The following is a 20,722-nucleotide window of genomic DNA, read 5'->3' as shown; positions in this document are numbered from 1 at the left end:
TGTGCAGCCTGCCCCCTTGTGGTGCCTGCCCCCTTGTGGTGCCTGCCCCCTTGTGCAGCCTGCCCCCTTGTGCAGCCTGCCCCCTTGTGGTGCCTGCCCCCTTGTGCAGCCTGCCCCCTTGTGCAGCCTGCCCCCTTGTGCAGCCTGCCCCCTTGTGGTGCCTGCCCCCTTGTGGTGCCTGCCCCCTTGTGGTGCCTGCCCCCTTGTGGTGCCTGCAGTGCAGATGGAGCGTTGGATTATTTCCGTAGGCCTAATGTAACAACCAGTGAAAGATGTCTTCCTTCACGTAAGGAATGAGTGTTTAGAGCCATAGTCATACTGCCAAAAATTCTTAGTGAACTACACTGAAGACAATTGTCATAGCTTGAAGTTTGCCATGATACAGTCAAGATGGCAACAATGACCAAACTGTACACGTCACATTTATTACATGGTTTTTAAAAACTTTTTGTAAGTAAAACCATTTTTTTTAAATACGAACTGCAGAGCAACTGACACTAATTCGGTAACGGTTTAACTGAGGAAAGGTTAATTTCTACTGTGTAATCAATGCAATCATGAAAAACAAACTGGACAGACATGTATTTCATATCACGAAATCCACACAATGTAACAATGGAGACCAAAGCAGTCCATCCATCGTCACGACTAGTGAAGTTTCTAACACTGGCTATCTGGACAAGTTTCATCAGAGTATATATATGACACTGTCAGAATGTGTGTGATGTGCTGGTGCGTGTTCTCATACAGACATACCAAACTATGAGCATCACAATCCCTCAGCCCTTATCAAACACTGGGGGGAGGGGCGATGGAACTCTTAGGGGAAAGAGATCGTCATGGCATGCATTCACACCCATGCTCACAGTCACACTGACTGACAGGTCATTGTGACCTATTAGGACCACGCACATGACAGTGAGAGAGGTTACAAAAATACAGCAATTAGATGCAAACAGTAATATCAAAGAAACAAGATGGAAAACCTGACAGTCAAAAAATATAAAAATAGGATACATAAAGATATTGTTACAAATATTAATGGACAGAATTCTCTATAAACTGAACTGACTTTTGAGATCCCTTGACTTGCACAGTTATTTTGTAACATTAAAGCCACTTCCATTACATAGTAATCACTTCAGGTGAGTTGGACCTGTCATTGGAAAAACACAAACTATACAAATCTGGATTTCCCAAACAACCAAAACTCTGGCTACACCCCACTGACTTATATGGAGAAAATGGCAAACATGATTAAAAAGGATGTTGGTTTATCAATGAAGGAAGAGTTGTGACGGTGATGTCTTAAGTCTGAAGTTGCAAATAGGGTTCTTCTGGAGCCTACATCCAGTCATTACTTTAGAGTATAATCTTTACAATGGTATGATTGACTGATACTGACGAGCCATACTGGACATACTGACAGAATCCAAATATGACGCATACATGAATACAAATCATATCTGTGTAGTTACTGCTTGTCTTATGATTACGATCTGCTCTATGAAAGCCCAACTGTTTCAGAAGTGTTTCAGATATGAATGTTCAACAACAAAATAGAGTTGAAGGGCCAATGAAGATGTTTTTATCTCAATATCAAATCATTTCTGGATAACAATTAAGTACCTGATTATTTTAGAAAACAAACAAAACTAGCTTCTTAGCTAAAAGCAATTTCTCAAGCAAGAATTTTGCTAGGACTGTCGAAGTGGTCTACCACCTTCCGGAGACACCTGAAACCCCACCTCTTTAAGGAATACCTAGGATAGGATAAGTAATCCTTCCCACCCCCCTTTAAGATTTAGATGCACTATTGTAAAGTGACTGTTCCACTGGATGTCATAAGGTGAATGCACCAATTTGTAAGTCGCTCTGGATAAGAGCGTCTGCTAAATGACTTAAATGTAAATGAGTGAGGGGACTAATTAAAGGAGCCTAATGGGAGGGACATGTAACCTGAAACTAGCTATTGTTGGCAGAGGGCAAACTCTCTTTGTTATTGGCCTATTAACTTAAACCGCCTGGTGATGTTGCCATGTAGTCCAAAACCCCACCCTTGCAAAACAAGATTACATTTTCAAACAGCTCTTACACTAAAGGGCATTATCATAATTTTCACAATTTTACAGCATTATTCCAACCTCAGTGTGAAAACATAAAACACAGGGAAAATAAAGATTGTGACTGCACTGTCCCTTTAAAATGAGGACTTTTAGAACATTGTGACCTGGTCCTTGTGGGTCCTCGGGGGCACTGTAACTCTGGGAGTATGTTGCCCTTCATCAATACTTTAAGTGGTTTCTAATGCTCAGTCATATAGGGATTTTGTCCCTTCAAATTGCAGTGAATCATTTGTCAGCATTGTAAACAGAAAATCCAGTTAACAGTACATAGTCTTACTAACTGAAATGGCAGTAGGGCCAGATGAGACCGTTTTCAAGTGGAATACATATTATTACAAAGAGTAATACCATTCGTTTTCATTGCCCTCACACATACTTTTTAGTTTAGGTTACATCTAACCAACAGACCAACCCCGAAGCTCTATAACGCCACATTCACTAACATAGGACAACAAGCTTGATGATCTCATATTTCGAAACTATGACTTCCTAGTAAAAGTTAAAAACAAGAAAACAGTTATGTGCTTCAGGTCAATTTAGGCCTAGATTAAATCAGATCAAGCGTTAAGCGGCGATAGCCGACACCCACATAGCTGATGTTTTGGCGGTGTTGGAGGTGGAACTGTCAAATCGGTGAGCAGCTACTCTTGATCGTTGTCAGGTAGTCATACCCGTCTCACATTACAAGTTCAGAACGAGAAAATGTGGGCTATATAGAAATAATGACGCTCAAATTGAAAATCATTCAACTAAATAATGAGGATTTCTATCAGCCTAATCGAGTTGTAGATTACATCACACATTCCAGAATTCTAACTGGTAAACAACGCTGCATGGTATTCTTGTAGGGCTCTATTCAATCTGTAAAGCTGAAGTGTTACAGATTCCAGGATAGAAATGTAATGGTATTTTCCGATTGAGCCGACATATGCAGTGTTTACCATGAACACAGTCTCTGCTAATGCGGGAACACTGCCTTTAAATTTCAATCATGGTGTAAACCTGGACTTCTGCGGTGCGGATTGAATAAAGCCCTTAATGCTACTTCATGCAGCCAATGGCAATGTACGCTTTAGGTATAATGCCAGGAGCCGCTTGTGTTATTTGACAGCTCTAACGCAGTTCCACCTCTGACACAGCCACAACAACAGCTTTGCGGATGTTGTCTAAAGCGGATCTGATTGAATAGAGCCCTTAGTTGATAATGATTTCTCTTCAGATATGGCCGCCGGAGAAACATATTTTCAAAGTGCAAATCTTTTATCTTAAAAAAAAAAAAAAAAAAAAAAATCTTCTTTCAATTCTAAGTACCTACTAGGGTACCTTGGGAGAATAGGTAGGTAGGTATGTCTGTGAACATGGCTGGGAACATCTGACCCTCAGTACACTATAGAAGAAAACAAAAGCACCACTATTCAGAGGACTGCTAAGACAAGAGTCCTTTAGTTCTCTTCATATCCTCAGGTCAGGTGGCGTATTTACATGACAATACTCTCTTGGTTTAACCTTGGGTCCGATGTGAAGGGTGAAAGTAATTAAGCAACTTATGTCTGTTAAAAGAAGACTGTTCGTTTGAAAACTCTTCATTTGCATTTTCTTTTTAGTTGGGAGTAATTTTAAGGGGGTTGTTTCCACCTAATATTCATTCCGGTAGGGAATGTTTTTGTTTTGTTTTTCTTTCGCATGTCAATCGTCCAGTCCAAATGTTAAAAATGATCAAAGTTTGTTGTATCTCCTTCAGTTTGACTTTTCAGATGATACAGGCAGAATTCATAGGTACAAAGTGGTCAATGTCATTCAGTTTGCCAAGACCTTTTTCCTGTCTCCCTCTCTTCTTCCCTCTCTCTTTCCCTCCTCTCTTTCCCTCCTCTCTCTCCCTACCTCTCTCACTTCTTCCCTCCTCTCTCTCCCGACCTCTCTCTCTTTTCACTGTGGAGTGGGAGCAGCAGTTGAGGAGTGGAGTGTATCCCCAGGGGCGCTGGACTCTGGGTTCAAAAAGAGGAGAAGAATTTGAGATGTGTAACACAAACATAGTGCAAAAACATTCAACAGTACAGTTCAAGTTAATTCCAATGGGTCACATGATCACCTTCATACAGTATTAGGTAATTACTGAAAATTCACAGTTGGTCAATACAAAATGTGACTCACCGTGGAGTGTTGGGGTGGTGTTGGTGCTGGAATGGCCTGGCGGGCGGGGAGGTGAGGAGTGAGGACCACTGGGGGTCGGCTGGGGCTCAGTGGGCTGGGCCTGGGCAGAGGAAGGGCCAGTCATGGGGACGGAGGAGGCAGAGGGTGCTGGGCTGGGAGCTGGTTGTGGTGCAGGGATACTGGGGGCCGGCTGGGACTGGGTGGCTGAGGGGCCCTGGGGTGGGGGGCCCGTGGGAGCCGGGGAGGGGTGTGGGCCTCCAGTCTGGTTATGCTGCTGGTGCTGGATCTGTTGGAAGTGCTGCTGACGCGCCCTCATCTCTGCATACTTCAACTGCTCCATGTGGAACGACTGACGGTCTGCCAGCAGCTGCTGCCTCTGGTACTCCAACTACACACACACACACACACACACACACACACACACACACACACACACACACACACACACACACACACACACACACACACACACACACACACACACACACACACGTAAATGCGCAGTCTAACCAACAAAGCAAAACCAACTAGTCCACTTAAACTAGATCCCCCATAATGCTTCGCTACTGCCTGACTCACAGCCTCCCTCTCTCGGTCCATGATAGTCTCCAGCTCTTCAAAGTGTCTCAGTTTGATCTCCAGCTTCTTCATCTGAGTCTCCACCAGCAGAGCCACCAGAGACTTGATCTTTCTCTCCTCCACCGCAGCCAGGTGCTATGGAGAGAGAAAGACAGAGAGGGAGGGAGGGAGAGGGGGGGTGGAGAGGAAGAGAGAGAGAAGAAGCATAGGGGAGAGAAAGGGTAGAGAAAATAATCTTTAGTATGTGAAAATAGCACAGACATATACTGAACTGAACATACTGTTTTTTGTATTTTCTTGCACGGTGAAAAAAATATACTAAACAAAAAAACATTATTTACATAAGTATTGAGACCCTTTGATATGAAACTCGAAATTGAGCTCAGGTGCATCCTGTTTCCATTGATCATCCTTGATGTTTTGACAACTTGATTAGAGTCCACCTGTGGAATATTCAATTGATTGGACATGATTTGGAAAGGCACATACCTGTCTATATAAGGTCCCACAGTTGACAGTGCATGTCAGAGCAAAAACCAAGCCATGAGGTCGAAGGAATTGTCCGTGGCGCAGATCTGGGGAAGGGTACTAAAACATTTCTGCAGCATTGAAGGTCCCCAAGAACACAGTGGCCTCCATCATTCTTAAATGGAAGAATTTTGGAAGCACCAAACTCTTCCTAGAGCTGGCTGCCCGACCAAACTGAGCAGTCGGGGGAAAAGGTTGACCAAGAACCCAATGTTCACTCTGACAGAGCTCCAGAGTTCCTCTGTGGAGATGGGAGAAACTTACAGAAGGCTAACCATCTGCAGCACTCCACCAATCAGGCCTATATTGTAGAGTGGCCAGACGGAAGCCACTCTTCAGTAAAAGGCACATGAGAGCCCGCTTGGAGTTCGCCAAAAGGCACCTAAAGGACTGGTGTGAAGGTTCACCTTCCAACTGGACAACGACCATAAGCACACAGCCAAGACAAAGCAGGAGTGGCATCGGGACAAGTCTTAATGTCCTTGAGTGGCCCAACCAGAGCCCGGACTTGAACCCAATGGAACATCTCTGGAGAGATATGAAAATAGCTGTGCAGCAACGCTTCCATCCAACCTGACAGAGCTTGAGAGGATCTGAAGAGAAATGTAACCTTTATTTAACTAGGCAAGTCAGTTAAAAACAAATTACTATTTACAATGACGGCCTACCCCGGCCAACGCTGGGCCAATTGTGCCGCCCTATGGGACACCCAATCACCGTCGGATGTGACACAGCCTGGATCCTAACCATAAAGGTGTGCCAAGCTTGTAGCGTCATACCTAAGAAGCCTCAAGGCTGTAATCGCTGCCAAAGGTGTTTCAACAAAGTATTGAGTCTGGGTTGCCCCCCCCCCCCCTTGGGTTGTGCCGTGGCGGAGATCTTTGTGGGCTATACTCAGCCTTGTCTCAGGATGGTAAGTTGGTGGTTGAAGATATCCCTCCAGTGGTGTGGGGGCTGTGCTTTGGCAAAGTGGGTGGGGTTATATCCTTCCTGTTTGGCCCTGTCCGGGGGTGTCCTCGGATGGGGCCACAGTGTCTCCTGACCCCTCCTGTCTCAGCCTCCAGTATTTATGCTGCAGTAGTTTGTGTCGGGGGGCTAGGGTCAGTTTGTTATATCTGGAGTACTTCTCCTGTCCTATTCGGTGTCCTGTGTGAATCTAAGTGTGCGTTCTCTAATTCTCTCCTTCTTTCTTTCTCTCTCTCGGAGGACCTGAGCCCTAGGACCATGCCCCAGGACTACCTGACATGATGACTCCTTGCTGTCCCCAGTCCACCTGGCCATGCTGCTGCTCCAGTTTCATCTGACCTGAGCCCTAGGACCATGCCCCAGGACTACCTGACATGATGACTCCTTGCTGTCCCCAGTCCACCTGGCCATGCTGCTGCTCCAGTTTCAACTGTACTGCCGTACTATTATTTGACCATGCTGGTCATTTATGAACATTTGAACATTACATTTACATTTAAGTCATTTAGCAGACGCTCTTATCCAGAGCGACTTACAAATTGGTGCATTCACCTTATGACATCCAGTGGAACAGCCACTTTACAATAGTGCATCTAAATCTTTTAAGGGGAGGGGGTGAGAAGGATTACTTTATCCTATCCTAGGTATTCCTTAAAGAGGTGGGGTTTCAGGTGTCTCCGGAAGGTGGTGATTGACTCCGCTGTCCTGGCGTCGTGAGGGAGTGTGTTCCACCATTGGGGAGCCAGAGCAGCGAACAGTTTTGACTGGGCTGAGCGGGAACTGTACTTCCTCAGTGGTAGAGAGGCGAGCAGGCCAGAGGTAGATGAACGCAGTGCCCTTGTTTGGGTGTAGGGCCTGATCAGAGCCTGGAGGTACTGAGGTGCCGTTCCCCTCACAGCTCCGTAGGCAAGCACCATGGTCTTGTAGCGGATGCGAGCTTCAACTGGAAGCCAGTGGAGAGAGCGGAGGAGCGGGGTGACGTGAGAGAACTTGGGAAGGTTGAACACCAGACGGGCTGCGGCATTCTGGATGAGTTGTAGGGGTTTAATGGCACAGGCAGGGAGCCCAGCCAACAGCGAGTTGCAGTAATCCAGACGGGAGATGACAAGTGCCTGGATTAGGACCTCTTCTCTCACAAGAACATCTTGGCCATGTTCTGTTATAATCTCTACCCGGCACAGCCAGAAGAGGACTGGCCACCCCACATATGCTCTCTCTAATTCTCTCTTTCTCTCTCTCGGAGGACCTGAGCCCAAGGACCGTGCCCCAGGACGAACTGACATGATGACTCCTTGCTGTCCCCAGTCCACCTGACTGTGCAGCCAGAAGAGGACTGGCCACCCCACATAGCCTGGTTCCTCTCTAGGTTTCTTCCTAGGTTTTGGCCTTTCTAGAGAGTTTTTCCTAGCCACCGTGCTTCTACACCTGCATTGCTTGCTGTTTGGGGTTTTAGGCTGGGTTTCTGTACAGCACTTTGAGATATCAGCTGATGTACGAAGGGCTATATAAATAAATTTGATTTATTGAGTAAAGGGTCTGAATACTTATGTCAATATGATGTTACATTTCCTTAAAAAACTGTTTTTTCTTTGTCAATATGGGGTACTGTGTGTATATTGATGAAAAATACAACAATTTAATACATTTTAGAATAAGGCTGTAACGTAACAAAATGTGGAAAAAGTCAAGGTGACTGAATACTTTCCGACTGTATAATAGCTGATTTTGAATCAGGTGCCTCCTAATGTAATTGTATGAACTATGGCAAAACTGATCGTAGATCAGCACTCCTACTCTGAGAAGCTTGATACATACAGTATCTGATCCTAGATCTATGTTTAGGGGCATCATGCTAAACAAGGGTCAGAGGTCAGACCTTGGCTTTGACGGCAGCAGCAGCCAGAGCAGAGGCAGCAGCGGTAGCCAGGTTCCCCTCTCCCACATCCCGTTCCACCTTCGCCTTCCTTTCGCCCTCGCTCTCTCCTTCTCTCTGGCCCTCCTCCAAAGCCTCCTTCCCTTCCTTCTCCTTCTCTCTCTCACCTAATGCAGAGTGGGAAACATATAAATCACACTTAATTTAGTATCTAAGAAAGAGAGACAGAATCCACTATTTTACAGAGATTACAGAGACATTCAAATTCAGTCACAGACATAAACATTACCCATCTCTGTCTCTGTCTTCTCAGACTCTCGGTCTCTCTCTCCTTCTCCCTCTCTCCCTCTCTCCTCCTCCTTCTTCCCGTTTTCTCCTTGCTTCTCATCCTCTTCCATGGCTCCATCTTTATTCTCCTGTTATCACCATGGGGATAAGGACATCAAGGTCAGCTCTTTACTGATACTTGATTTTTTTTACCCCTTTTTCGTGGTATCCAATTGGTAGTTACAGTCTTGTCTCATTGCTGCAAGTCCCGTAAGGATTCGGGAGAGGCGAAGTTTGAGAGTCGTGCGTCCACCGAAACACAACCCAGCCAAGCCGCACTGCTTCTTGACACAATGCCCACTTAACCCGGAAGCCAGCCACACCAATGTGTCAGAGGAGTGTCAGAGGAAACACTGTGCATCTGGCGACCGTGTCAGCGTGCATTGCGTCCGGCCCGCCACAGGAGTCGATAGTGCGTGATGGGACAAGAACATCCCTGCCGGCCAAACCCTCCCCTAACCCGGAAGGCCGTGCCACTCGGGAGGCCGTCCTTACTGATACTTGAGTATCGATCATCACAACATAGACAATTCAGAACTGTTTGCCAGAAGACTCGACCACGCAAACACAGGTACAGTTGAAGTCCAAACAGACACCATACCTTGGTCTCCCTCTTCTCCTCACTGGATTGGCTGTCACTCTTACTCTCCTCACTGCTCTCTTCTGGAGGCAGAGAAAAGACAGATGAGTTGTCAGCCAGCCTTACGTCTACCCCACCTGCAACTCGTTTTTCAATTCAGATTGATAAACTATTGACATACATACTTATGTGGAAACATGACCAAAGACGACTATAGTTTTAGATAATAGTAGATGGAAGCTGTACCAGGTTTGTCTCCTTCCTCCAGGCTGGTGCCTGCGATGCCGCTGCCCTCCAGGCCGTAGAGGGGGTCCTGTCTGCCACTGGCCCTCGCCGCCTCCTCCACCCTCCTCACATGGGCCTCCACCAGTGCTGCTGGGACCTCCTCCTTCATACGGGAAAACTCCTCTGAGAGAGAGAGAGAGAGAGAGAAGAGAGAAACAGCTGAACGCTACACCCAATACACAATCCATCTCTAAAATGTCTCTCTTGAGAGAAGTTTTTTTTAGTTTTTTTTTTACTTCAAGACACCTCCTGGTAAATAATGGTTAACGAAACAGTTATCTGACACAAATCAGGCCAGTCTTTACTGTGTGATCTGACCGACGGTTAGTTAGTGAGTTGACCCCTCACCCAGGGCAGACTTGGCGGCTGCGGAGGCCACGCGGGGGTCCACCACGGAGGCCAGGAAGGCCACGGTGCTCATGACGGGGTTGCCTGCCTGGCTGAAGGGGACGGGCTGGTAGGCCAGGGGGCCCAGGGACGAGGACATGTCCTCCAGGTATGGGTCCTCAATGGGCAGACGCAGGAAGTGCAGGATACACTCGTCCTGGGTACGTGAGCCCACGTGCTCTGACACCTTGTTCCAGTCATCCTTGTACATCTCCAGACCCTGAAAGGGGAGGGATGATATGATTGATATTAATAATTATGTTATATTAACCCTTAGATTTTGTTTTCGGATAAGTGCTTTGTGTGTTTTTGTTCCTCTCAACATGTTTTCAATTTTAAGTTTATTTGGATTTAAAGGGCCTTTTGTTGAACCATTCTGTTGAATGGTAATAAAGTGGAGGAGACAGCTGTTAGTTACCTCTAGCAGCAGTAGTGTCTCCTGTTCGGTCCAGTCTCGCATGGCATTGGCAGCAGTCTTACTCTGTAGACAGGAAGAAGTAACATCACTGAAACACATCACTACTCTTTAATAGTTAGCTATACAGTGCATTATGATCCTCATCAGTCCTGCAGTGTTGTGAGCCATACCTTAGGAGGCCCAGTCTTCTTGCTGTACATGTCTGTCCTCAGGCCAAAGTTCTGCAGGTCGACTGGCTGCTTTTCCTTCACCTTATCTGGGAATGACAGAATCTGCTGGGCTGCCGGAGTCTAGAGGGGACAGAGAGAGAAGGTAAGTGGAGTGAAGCTACAGTCAAATAGAGACATCTAGAACCAAAATATAGATACAATTTGTGTTTGTGCGTGCACATGTGTGTGTGTGTGTGTGTGTGTGTGTGTGTGTGTGTGTGTGTGTGTGTGTGTGTGTGTGTGTGTGTGTGTGTGTGTGTGTGTGTGTGTGTGTGTGTGTGTGTGTGTGTGTGTGTGTGTGTGTGTGTGTGTGTGTGTACCTGAGATGCCTTGGGCTGCAGGGGCACCAGGCTGGAAGGGGTGTCAGCCAGGACGTGGAAGTGGGAGGTGGGCGGGGGGCCCATGGGGGTGGGCCGGCTCTCTGAGTCCACCTGGTAGTTGATCAGACCCCACTGCTCCAGGAATGCATGCACCCTGAGGAGAGGAGGAGGTAAATGTTACTGCAGGAAGTAGATGAAAAGAAAAGAATACACAACAATGACAGTGTGTACACAATGTACTACAGCAGGGGTGTCAAATCTGGTCTAAAGTTTTTTTTTTTTTTACTCAATAAACTTTAAAATGTGCCTGACTGTCTAGCTTTCATTTGGTTGATTAGAGAGATGGACACGGTCAAGAAACTGTGTAGAAATGATAATGGAGCTACATTCATACAGTTTCTTGACCGTGTCCATCTCTCTAATCAACCAAATGAAAGCTAGACAGTCAGGCAGCATCGAAAATTCCATGATGACCAGAGGACTAATTTTTGCACATTTTGACGGCAAGGAAATATAATCCATTTTCAGTGCGGCCCTCTAGACCTCGTTGAAGACCGAATGTGGCCCCCGGGGCAAAATTTGTTTGACACCCTTGTTCTACAGTGTTAAACCAGCCTGATCTGAGCGCAGCGGTCTGGTTTCATGAAGCTAGTATTATACTCTTCTTATAAGAATTACAAAACGGAGTAAACTGTAATGTGACTGTTGTAAATGTCCTGTGTGCAGCGAGTCCTCCTAACCTCATGATGGCACACACGTCTCCGGCCAGGTTCCTACGACAGGCGGTGGAGGTGAGGTACTCCTGCGGGTTCAGCCTGTACGTGTCAATCATGAAGTTCCTGTAGGCCAGGTAACTGTGGAGAGATAGAGAAGAGATAGAGATTATTGTCAGTGAATATACAGTTAAGTCACTCTAAACCTCAAAGCTGTGTGAAAGATGTTGTTTTATGCATAACACAGAGGAGTGCATAAGCTAGGCATGTAATATAATAACATGTTAGCATGGGTTTACTCACATCTCAGGGGTTTTGGATTTGTTCTTGCCATTGAAAAACTCTGGGAGGGCTCTGCGCTCAATAGCATGGACACTGGGAAAGAGAGAACGAGGTTAACATACAGTAGACTAGCTATACCATTTAAGAGCATCTCTCTAGAACAGGGATGGGCAACTGGCAGCTCCCACCCTCGGATCAATCCCCCCCAGTTAGGGAATAGTCGAATACACAAGGTTCAATTTCATCAGCAGCTTTTTTCTTGTTATGTCAGTCACTGATAGTTAACCATGTCAGCTAACAGTTCTAAGATTGCTAAGTTAGTTTAGCGGACAGCTATCTAAACTTGTTATGGTCGAATTACCGCCCAGGGGACCCACATTGATTTAGTTAGTCTCACTCAGATATTATATTATAAACTGCAAATATTTCTCTCCACTCTATGGCAAAATGTGTAGAACTGTAGGAAATGTGCTTTAAACCAGCTCATTGTCCTCTCTACTCCATGGTACAATGAGTAGAATTGCATGAAGTTAGTTATAAAATTGTAAAATCTTCTCAACACCCCATGGCCAAATGTGTAGAATTGCACGAAACAAACTCTAAAGCGTAACACTATAAGGCTGATGATCCGGGGATGGGGGGGGGATGTCTAGCCTACCTGTTGTAGTCAAACCATGCAGCGTAGCTGGGAATTATGATGTGGTGGGTCTGCTCAGTCACGTTGTCCTCATGGAGGTCCGACCCTTTCACTGGCTCTCCTTTCACACTCGGAGAGCCCTCCTCCTCCTCCTTTTCTGCAGTTTCCATGGATTCATCCTCTTGCTCATCTGTTCAAGAGATAAAAGAGGAGATAATGAACATAGGGGGACAGAAAGGATAGATTAAGCTAAAATATAGTGACCTCTCCCTGCAGACAGTGTATACACTGAGATGTAAAGTTATGATGTGATGTGTGTGTTGTGCATCAGGTTGGATACTGTGACAGCAAAACATTTAAATAATCTGTACATATGGACAAATATAGAAAGTATTGTATTGATGAAGTAGTTCAGGGAACTCACCCAGGTCTGTCATGGTACCTCCTTTCACTGGTGTCAACTCAGAGTCTTTCTTAGTGTTGGCTACAGAGAGACAGAGACAGAGAGGGAGAGGGGGGGGTTGCATTTCCTGTGACTTTAGTTCAACCCCTGACCTTCAGTCACAATGATAATACTGATGTTTCAACCAGCATAAATATCAGGAGGATAAGTCAAAATCGTACATAATAAAGTGTATGTGTGAGTTAGAATGTTCACTAACAAAATGTCATATGTAATGTACATGTGTGTGTGTTGTGTACCTGTCTTAGGTAGGGTGACCTCCTCTACAGCAGGTACAGGTGATGGTTCATCCAGATCTTTAGTCAGATCCTCTGGCTCCTCCTCTCTCTGGCCTCGCTTAGACTTAGTGTACGGGGTGGTGGGCCTACACAAACACACACACACGCACGCACGCACGCACGCACGCACGCACACACACACACACACACACACACACACACAAAGTCAGTCATAGTGTATAGCATCTAAAGGCTAGTATTTCTTAGTCATAGTGTGTGTCAGCAATCTACAGATCTCCCAATGACACCTCTACAAAGGGCATCATCCTGGGCTGGCCTATACAGTAGTAAACAAAGGGTAATAGGGTAGCACTCACACACACACACACACACACGCACACGCACGCGCACGCGCACGCACGCGCACGCGCACGCACACGCACACGCACACGCACACACACACACACACACACACACACACACACACACACACACACACACACACACACACACACACATACCCTTTCTTGGTGTTCTTCTTCTTGATCTCCTGGGATGTTGGAGTGGGCGAGGGGGAGGGGGAGCGCTTCCTCTTCTTGGCGCTGCCGGGCTTCTTGTCCCGGCGCTCGTCCCCTGGGGTGGTCACCTCGTCTGTCAGGGTCTTGGCTGAGATCCTCTTCCTCTTGGGGCCCCCCTCTCCGACCTCATAGTCCTCCTCATTCATCCACTCATTAAACTGGTCCAGGTCCAGGATCCACTTGGCATGGACCTGAAGAAACACAGTTTTTAATATGATGTCATAAACAGGGTGTGAATTACAGGGGAGCCAGGAGGGGCTCAGCTCTTCTGAATGAGACATTAGCTCTCCTAAATGCAACAAAAGTCCAACTTTGGAGGGGTCTCTAAATAATGCTAATTTAATATTATACTATTTGCTTAAAATGTAGTTGTAAATATGTTTTACAGTGGTAAATATTACAATAAAAGTGTCCAAATACCACTACAACACTGGCTACCGGTAGGCCTATTTGAAGTTCATGGTAACAGGCCTACAATTTGTAGCCTAAGAGTAGTAAATTGAGCGTGTGTATTTGGGTGATCCTTCCCGTTTTCCCCGGAACAGTTTCAGCGTCCCAACTTTTCAGCCTACAAAAAAGTTTAATTTATCAGCAAGATGCATCAATTGTAGGTCTTATCAATGGCTGAATGTCATTAGGCACACTGTTTGGTGTTTTGTAATGGCGTAAGTGTACATGCGATGCACTGTTTGGATTGTTTTGGAGTGGTTGAACATGCATACTTTTTGAAGTAATTTGTTTGACAAACAGATGGAAACACTATGACTGGTTGTGCCCATGCCACATTGAAAGGTAATTCATTTCTACCATTAAATGATATCTTTATTATTAGGCCCATAAAACAAATTAATATAGACCCCCCTGAATATCACGGTGTAATTCGCACTCTGGTCATAAACATGTATATATGTTAATAATTTCTTACATGTATATATGAGAGACAGAGAGAGCCGTGTCCGGATACCGGTACTTGCATAATAAATAGTACGGCATAATAAATAGTACGTTGATTACTGTATGTATGCGAATAGAAAGTTTTATGGTATATGAGATTTCAAAAATGTTGTATGCTTTAAATGTAAGGATGTCATATGAATTTCTGCTCTTCATCTAATACGAATTAGCTGCATGCTATTGAGGACGAGAATCGTCTATTTCAGACCCAAGTGTGTTTGACAAGGGGACGAGGCAAGCTGTCCAAAACGAATGAATGACGGGTACTATCAGGATGTTCTAAATAGTAGGCTACGTAGTATGGTTAGTACATAGTAGAGAATGAATGACGGGTACTATCAGGATGTTCTAAATAGTAGGCTACGTAGTATGGTTAGTACATAGTAGAGAATGAATGACGGGTACTATCAGGATGTTCTAAATAGTAGGCTACGTAGTATGGTTAGTACATAGTAGAGAATGAATGGCGGGTACTATCAGGATGTTCTAAATAGTAGGCTACGTAGTATGGTTAGTATATAGTAGAGAATGAATAACGGGTACTATCAGGATGTTCTAAATAGTAGGCTACGTAGTATGGTTAGTACATAGTAGAGAATGAATGACGGGTACTATCAGGATGTTCTAAATAGTAGGCTACGTAGTATGGTTAGTACAAAGTAGAGAATGAATGACGGGTACTATCAGGATGTTCTAAATAGTAGGCTACGTAGTATGGTTAGTACATAGTAGAGAATGAATGACGGGTACTATCAGGATGTTCTAAATAGTAGGCTACGTAGTATGGTTAGTACATAGTAGAGAATGAATGACGGGTACTATCAGGATGTTCTAAATAGTAGGCTACGTAGTATGGTTAGTACAAAGTAGAGAATGAATGACGGGTACTATCAGGATGTTCTAAATAGTAGGCTACGTAGTATGGTTAGTATATAGTAGAGAATGAATGGCGGGTACTATCAGGATGTTCTAAATAGTAGGCTACGTAGTATGGTTAGTATATAGTAGAGAATGAATGACGGGTACTATCAGGATGTTCTAAATAGTAGGCTACGTAGTATGGTTAGTATATAGTAGAGAATGAATGACGGGTACTATCAGGATGTTCTAAATAGTAGGCTACGTAGTATGGTTAGTATATAGTAGAGAATGAATGACGGGTACTATCAGGATGTTCTAAATAGTAGGCTACGTAGTATGGTTAGTACATAGTAGAGAATGTTTGTAATTAGTAGCAAAGAGCCATTTTGGGCACAGCCCTTACACACAGAAAGAGCGATTTTGGGCACAGCCCTTACACACAGAAAGAGCGATTTTGGGCACAGCCCTTACACACAGAAAGAGCAATTTTGGGCACAGCCCTTACACACAGAAAGAGCGATTTTGGGCACAGCCCTTACACACAGAGAGAGCCATTTTGGGCACAGCCCTTACACACAGAAAGAGAGGAAGAAAGCTATGTGTGCTGACCTTCCTGGGTTTCTCTGGGCTGGGCGGATCTTCCACAGCTGCCTCCACCTCACTGGCTGAGATCCAGGTGTCATAGCTGAGCAGCAGGGGACAGAGGTCAGATGGAGGTCAGAGACTAGTGTCAGCCTAGTGCACTACATGTCACAACATGGTGCTATGACACAGGATGAGAAAAACAGTGTGGAACTGTTTGCTTTTGTCGTGGTGTATGAATAGGTAAAGGAGATGTGGGTATGGGTTTGTGGGTATGTTCGTGTACATTCACTGTTTGACTTTACTCAATAGTGTCAGTATCACAGGTGTTAAAGCATGCTGTGCTGCTAAAGGCTAAGATTGAGTTGACTGTGTCAGGCTGAGGCCCCAGTATGGACAGTACCTACCTGTCAGGAGAGTATCCCCAGTGGAGCAGCACCTGCTTGTCTCTCTTCATCACCGGACGCACCCACTCCTCTGAACCAACCAGGGGATTGGTGAGAGAGAGAGAGGGAGGGGCCTCATTTTCAAGCCACTACATTTTTGTCATTTAGTAGATGCTCTTATACAGAGCAATTAAGGTTAAGTGCCTTGCTCAAGGGCACGGTTGATCCATAATGTTAGACTGACTCACCATCCTCAAGACTGGCAGGGATGGGAACCACCACATGGGAGCTGCATGTCTTGTCTTCAGTCACTGAGCCCTGCTGGCAGCAAACAAACTCTGCTTAACTGTGTTTGTATGTTGTGTTGTATTGTATTGCACTGTATGTGTACTCCATATACAGTTTCGTCACTAGGTCAGTGAAGACAAGCCTACCTGGTGCCTCTTGATTATGTCCTTCAGTTTCCCCAGCAGCTTGGCCTCAATGTCAGAGCTCAGGTAGATCACTGGTCGACTCAGACAGTTATTCTAATCGACAGATGGCAAGAAAGAGAGAGAGAGTGAATAAGAAAGAGAGAGTGAATAAGAAAGAGAGAGTGAATAGGAAAGAGAGAGTGAATAAGAAAGAGAGAGTGAATAAGAAAGAGAGAGTGAATAAGAAAGAGAGAGTGAATAGGAAAGAGAGAGTGAATAAGAAAGAGAGAGTGAATAAGAAAGAGAGAGTGAATAGGAAAGAGAGAGTGAATAAGAAAGAGAGAGTGAATAAGAAAGAGAGAGTGAATAAGAAAGAGAGAGTGAATAAGAAAGAGAGGGTGAATAAGAAAGAGAGAGTGAATAAGAAAGAGTGAATAAGAAAGAGAGAGTGACTAAGAAAGAGAGAGTGAATAAGAAAGAGTGAATAAGAAAGAGAGAGTGAATAAGAGAGAGTGAATAAGAAAGAGAGAGTAAATAAGAGAGAGTGAATAAGAAAGAGAGAGTGAATAAGAAAGAGAGAGTGAATAAGAAAGAGAGAGCGAATAAGAGAGAGTGAATAAGAAAGAGAGAGTGAATAAGAGAGAGAGTGAATAAGAGAGAGTGCATAAGAAAGAGAGAGTGAATAAGAAAGAGAGAGTGAATAAGAGAGTGAACAAGAAAGAGAGGGTGAATAAGAAAGATAGGGTGAATAAGAAAGAGAGAGTGAATAAGAAGGAGAGAGTGAATAAGGGAGAGTGAATAAGAAAGAGAGAGTGAATAAGAGAGAGTGAATAAGAAAGAGAGAGTGAATAAGAAAGAGAGAGTGAATAAGAGAGGGTGAATAAGAAAGAGAGAGTGAATAAGAAAGAGAGAGTGAATAAGAGAGAGTGAATAAGAAAGAGTGAATAAGAAAGAGAGAGTGAATAAGAAAGAGAGAGCGAATAAGAAAGAGAGAGTGAATAAGAAAGAGAGAGTGAATAAGAAAGAGAGAGTGAATAAGAAAGAGAGAGTGAATAAGAAAGAGTGAATAAGAAAGAGAGAGTGAATAAGAAAGAGAGAGCGAATAAGAAAGAGAGAGTGAATAAGAAAGAGAGAGTGAATAAGAAAGAGAGAGTGAATAAGAAAGAGAGAGTGAATAAGAAAGAGAGGGTGAATAAGAAAGAGAGAGTGAATAAGAAAGAAAGAGCGAATAAGAAAGAGAGAGTGAATAAGAAAGAGAGAGCGAATAAGAAAGAGAGAGTGAATAAGAAAGAGAGAGTGAATAAGAAAGAGAGGGTGAATAAGAAAGAGAGAGTGAATAAGAAAGAGAGGGTGAATAAGAAAGAGAGAGTGAATAAGAAAGAGAGAGTGAATAAGAAAGAGAGAGTGAATAAGAAAGAGAGGGTGAATAAGAAAGAGAGAGTGAATAAGAAAGAAAGAGCAAATAAGAAAGAGAGAGTGAATAAGAAAGAGAGAGTGAATAAGAAAGAGAGGGTGAATAAGAAAGAGAGGGTGAATAAGAAAGAGAGAGTGAATAAGAAAGAGAGAGTGAATAAGAAAGAGAGGGTGAATAAGAAAGAGAGAGTGAATAAGAAAGAGAGAGTGAATAAGAAAGAGAGTGAATAAGAAAGAGAGGGACACAGAACAATAGATAAATAAATAGTTTTCCAAAGAAGAACACGGCAGACTGACCTGTACCAGGGATTTCTCGATAGTCATGAACATCTCCACATTGCGGTCCATCCGAGAAGGATTCTGAAAGTCAAACCTGCGCCTGCCATGAAGACAGACAGGAGTAAAAAATCTCAAAGAACCTCGTCAAATATTTCAATACAAATACATCATTGTTAAAATGAAAACATCTCAAGGATCAATCTATTTTGTTTAATCTTAAACAGAACTTTTCAACTATACAACTGGGTTCAATTCATTTGAAGGGAATGTATGTGCAGTGAGTCAAACAAAATCTAATGATGTTACTGAAACTCTTACCAGCCCTGATCACTCTTGAACTTGTAGGCTGCTGCCAGAATGTGGCAGAGAGCCCCACCAGACTTAAAGTCCAGGAAACTCTTCATCTGAACAGAAAGACAGAGGGTTAGATACAATATTCTTTAAAATATATATATGTAACCTTTATTTAACTAGGTAAGTCAGTTAAGAACAAATTCTTATTTACAATGATGGCCTACCCCGCCAAACCCTAACCCGGACGACGCTGGGCCAATTGTGCGCCACCCTATGGGACTCCCAATCACGGGCGGTTGTGATACAGCCTGGAATCAAACCAGGGTCTGTAGTGACGCTTCTAGCACTGAGATACAGTGCCTTAGACCGCTGAACCACTCGCGAGCCCTAGAATAGTGTAATAGGGGAAGCACAATACCCAATTGTGTGTGTATGTTTGTACCGGCAGCCTGGTGAGAGGTGGGTTGCTGACATGTCGTCCGAACACCTCCTCCTGAAACTGCAGTAGCTGGACCACCAGGCTGGACAGAGACTTGTTGGTGGGGGGCTCCGCCTGGATGTACTGAGGGATGAGAGAGAGAGAGAGGATTAACATGGAATTGTCAGAATAAATAGACATTGTAACTTAAGTGTAGTTTGTGTGTGCATGTGCGACAGCGAGAGAGAGAATTTGATTTTTTTTTCTATATCCACCATAGAACTTTGACAGTTTGAACACTACAATTAACAAAAGCAGAATTCATTTGATGGTCAAAGAAACAACAGGTTTCTTTACGTGAATCTTTGCATTCTTTCTGTCTGGGCCAGGTTGAGAATGGTAGAGCTGAGCGCATGCTCTGAGACAATAGACAGGGCTTTTTGGCAACACTATAATGAGAAAATTCTGCACACCATCTGGGAAGGGGTAAAAGGGGGCGGATCATTAAAACTCAAGGCGCATATATTGCCCTAAAAGAACATGGCGTGCAATGGGGTGAAACATAAAACCGAAAGCGCCGGTAAAAGGACAGCTCAACATCTGGATTTGTGCACTTGCGCTGCCGGTGCGGGAGCTGGAGTATAGACATCTGCAATCAATGAAATTACCGTTAGATAGCCAGTTGGGTTTCCTCCCCTTGAACAAAAACCTGCAACACAGGCCATTCATTCCCCTCTACTAAAAGGGGGTAGTAAACATGGATTTATGTTCATAATTTGCAACGCGGAATTTCCCCAAGACGTTTTCGCAGCATCCTTTTGTTTCAGTCTCGTGAATGTGTGGATTAAACCGCTGAACTATCCTGCAACCCATCTCATCTCACACCCTCCTTCTCCTTTCTCTTTGCTCACTCGTTTTGCTGTTAGGGTTGCTCTCCTTCATTTATGATAATATGAATGCGTGTATTTATTACTTTAGCAAAAAAAACAGGCAGTACCTTTTTATAATTCTTGCCCAACCAAACGCGGACATTGTCGAATTGCGAGACGGTATCAGACGTTTCGAAATATTTTACGTTCGGGCCGCCGTCTTTCTTCCGCACCGCCATCTTTGTCTGCAGAATGACAGCGACCTGGTGGTGGAAAGAAGATACTGCAGTCGGTGGGCCCATTACTGCCACTGTAGTTGCAGTAAATATACAATAGGTGGCGTCATTGCATAAAGATAATGCAGTGCGTAAAAATAACTGCATCGTTTTAAACACGGACACCAGAGAGTGCACATTGAATGTAATGTAGGCCTACCTTTCTAAATTATGTTTTGACATGGGATGAGAGAAATCATTACCACATTATAAATATATATTTTCTACATAAAAACAAGCATTATATATGCCTGGTATTTATTGCTATTTAATTAGGTTCTTTAGGTTTCAGACATTCTGCTCTCATTACCCAAATGTGCTTGCTCACTATTATAGCA

At 44.3% G+C, this 20,722-nt stretch overlaps 1 protein-coding gene across 3 annotated transcripts; it reads right to left on the bottom strand.

Moving 5' to 3' along the window:
- Positions 1-404: 404 nt before the first annotated feature.
- Positions 405-20,366, bottom strand: LOC118372462 (SWI/SNF complex subunit SMARCC2-like). 3 transcript variants are annotated; one of them, XM_052473542.1, is made up of 25 exons: positions 20,238-20,366; positions 19,265-19,384; positions 18,847-18,932; positions 18,547-18,628; positions 16,858-16,950; positions 16,672-16,744; positions 16,445-16,514; positions 16,065-16,140; positions 13,584-13,831; positions 13,084-13,208; positions 12,806-12,865; positions 12,403-12,571; positions 11,766-11,837; positions 11,490-11,603; positions 10,750-10,903; positions 10,391-10,510; positions 10,221-10,283; positions 9,764-10,022; positions 9,377-9,538; positions 9,152-9,213; positions 8,513-8,639; positions 8,227-8,390; positions 4,857-4,991; positions 4,278-4,665; positions 405-4,111 (listed from the first exon to the last, which is right to left on the bottom strand). In XM_052473542.1, exons 1-25 carry the CDS (start codon positions 20,346-20,348, stop codon positions 4,053-4,055), a joined length of 3,192 nt encoding a protein of 1,063 aa, XP_052329502.1. In that variant the 5' UTR covers positions 20,349-20,366; the 3' UTR covers positions 405-4,052. The 3 variants fall into 3 exon arrangements, with proteins under 3 accessions (XP_052329502.1, XP_052329503.1, XP_052329504.1); XM_052473543.1 differs by having other exon boundaries at positions 16,672-16,741; XM_052473544.1 differs by lacking the exon at positions 20,238-20,366 and adding an exon at positions 19,909-20,150.
- Between the last annotated feature and the right edge of the window lie 356 nt (positions 20,367-20,722).

Source organism: Oncorhynchus keta, chromosome 21 (assembly GCF_023373465.1).
Source record: "Oncorhynchus keta strain PuntledgeMale-10-30-2019 chromosome 21, Oket_V2, whole genome shotgun sequence".
NCBI classification, from domain to species: Eukaryota; Metazoa; Chordata; class Actinopteri; order Salmoniformes; family Salmonidae; genus Oncorhynchus; species Oncorhynchus keta.
Note: the sequence above shows the minus strand (reverse complement) of the source record. Positions and strands in the feature narration are given on the sequence as shown.

Bases quoted from the DNA above. Each gene is read 5' to 3' on its own strand.
- LOC118372462 (XM_052473542.1), bottom strand. From the start codon at position 20,348: ATGGCGGTGCGGAAGAAAGACGGCGGCCCGAACGTAAAATATTTCGAA. The intron at 16,745-16,857 runs GTAGGCTTGTCT...GTTTGCTGCCAG, and splicing joins ACATAATCAAGAGGCACCAG to CAGGGCTCAGTGACTGAAGA. The intron at 4,666-4,856 runs GTGAGTCAGGCA...GTGTGTGTGTAG, and splicing joins TGGACCGAGAGAGGGAGGCT to TTGGAGTACCAGAGGCAGCA.